This window comes from Mesitornis unicolor, unplaced genomic scaffold (genome assembly GCF_000695765.1).
Source record: "Mesitornis unicolor isolate BGI_N332 unplaced genomic scaffold, ASM69576v1 scaffold35536, whole genome shotgun sequence".
Lineage (NCBI taxonomy): Eukaryota > Metazoa > Chordata > Aves > Mesitornithiformes > Mesitornithidae > Mesitornis > Mesitornis unicolor.
The window spans coordinates 32,013-33,866 of record NW_010190956.1 but is presented as its reverse complement, the minus strand read 5'-3'; the positions used below and the strand labels follow the sequence as shown (position 1 = coordinate 33,866).

Genomic DNA, 1,854 nt, shown 5'->3' with positions numbered 1-1,854 from the left:
AAAGATTGGACTCTGCCATGTCCTGGGTTTGAATCTGAAGTATTTTCATCACCATTTAGAATCTGGTATTACAGTGTAACTAGAGTAATGTGCTACACGCACGGAGCTGTTCTGCAGCTGTCACTGTTAGCAGCACAGGTACTGCGAAGTATTTGATACACTGCATGCATTTAAAATTGCTGTCGGGACTTGATCCTTATCAAGATGAAGTTTTTCCACTTCACCTCTCTATAACCCTAGGATTTCTTAGCAAGGTCCTAATCGTTGTCAATATGTATGTATGTATGTCAGTCTCTGTACACCTGGGCAACCAGCTCATTAAAGCCGTTGCTACGGCTGCAGTTAGCTGTACGAGTAGGCACTGTCATCTCTCCTGGCTCTTGGCTTGAAGAGCAAGAAAGACGAATCAAAGTCATAATCAGCAGAGTGAACAGTCATGAGGTGTTCAAATCATAGCAAGTACAGTCTCCTGCAGGCTCAGCGAGTAGGATAACTCTGAGTGACGCACACAGAGTTGTTCTGCTTGCACATTATAAGCAAATATCCTGAGAAGGTCTGTCAGGCCAGCAGAACTTCATGGCATTGGTGGAGAGATTGGATGAATGAGAAAAAACCTGCACCCTTCCCCCCAAATTTTTCCAGATTCGTTCTCTTCTCCTGTTGCCAAGTTTGGAAAAACAGCTCTGTGTGTGTGTGTGTGTGTGTGTGTGTGTGTGTGTGTGTGCGTTTGTGTGTCTGGTGTAGGGGTAGGTGGGCTCCAGGCTGAGGTCTTGTTGCTTGAAGTGAATAGTGATAAGTCATGATAAATCTGGAGATGCTTTTTATTTGCCTGAGCGTAACAAACCCAAATAAAGTAATGCCACAGATAAAGCCTAGCGTGGCAGCAGCTCAAGGCAGGTTTGGGAATCCCAGGATTTGCACTGTGTTTCCCACAAAGCTGCGCTGCTCAGTTCACAGTCGTCAGGTACCAGGTACCAGATCTTGGGAACAGGTATCTCCTGGGTGGACATAAACCATCACCCTTCTGGCAGGGTGCAAGCAAGAGTAGTGGCGAATTGTCACCATGTCGCCTCCTTGTACCCAGCAAAATAGCAGTTCTCCGAATGTGTGATGTCAAGACCTGAGACTCCTGCATTATTTCTTGTCACTTCTGCGTAGGGATCGCTGCTGGCAGTGAGCACGGAGGGGACAGCTGCTTCCTTGGCTCCTAAAGGAGAGGAGGATGTGCAGCTTGGCATTTACCCAGCAGAGTTTTAAATCTCTCTTGCTGCTTTGGCTGCTCTTAGTCAGATCTTTCTTTTGTTGCCAGGGAGAGGAGGGATGTGGGATTTGTTTAGTAAGCAAGGCGAGGTCTTAGGCTACTTTGTGTACCAACAGTAAAGGTGATTTGTGGTTTCTTGATTGTTATGAACAGAAAACATTATTAAACAAGAAGATCCTTCAGTTGATGCACAGGTAATAAATACAACCACTTATGATAAAGATAATGGTACATACATCGGTGCTTACGAGATGCAGACTTCTGCCCATAATTAGCTGCTCCAGTGCCATTAAAATGCGCATCATGCTACTGCTGGTTTTTCTCCTCTGATTCTACAGAGCGCTGAGGATTCATTCACATTTCTGTCTGGGGGATTTTGTGTCCTTTGACATCTAGTGAACACCGTTAGACTGAGTCTAAACAAACAACTTTCCATGAATCTGCAGTGTTTTTTACCAAGAAGAACTGCATAGGAAAGCCAGTGTTTAATTTCTTTCTTTTAATCCGTGACCTGGTCTGAATTGCCTGTTACTGTGTAGCTGCAGACCATTATTTGCTCCACAGTAAATCTTTCTTTTTTCCTCTGACAAAAC

General features: G+C 44.7%; 1 protein-coding gene across 1 annotated transcript in view; it reads left to right on the top strand.

The window, feature by feature from the left end:
* Positions 1-1,854, top strand: part of JARID2 (jumonji, AT rich interactive domain 2) — a gene marked incomplete at its 5' end in the record, with an annotated part of 38,787 nt that overhangs the window by 22,713 nt on the left and 14,220 nt on the right. The window contains one exon of the mRNA XM_010186589.1: positions 139-145. Coding sequence (XP_010184891.1) covers positions 139-145 — 7 coding nt within the window. The remainder of the gene's footprint in view (positions 1-138; positions 146-1,854) is intronic.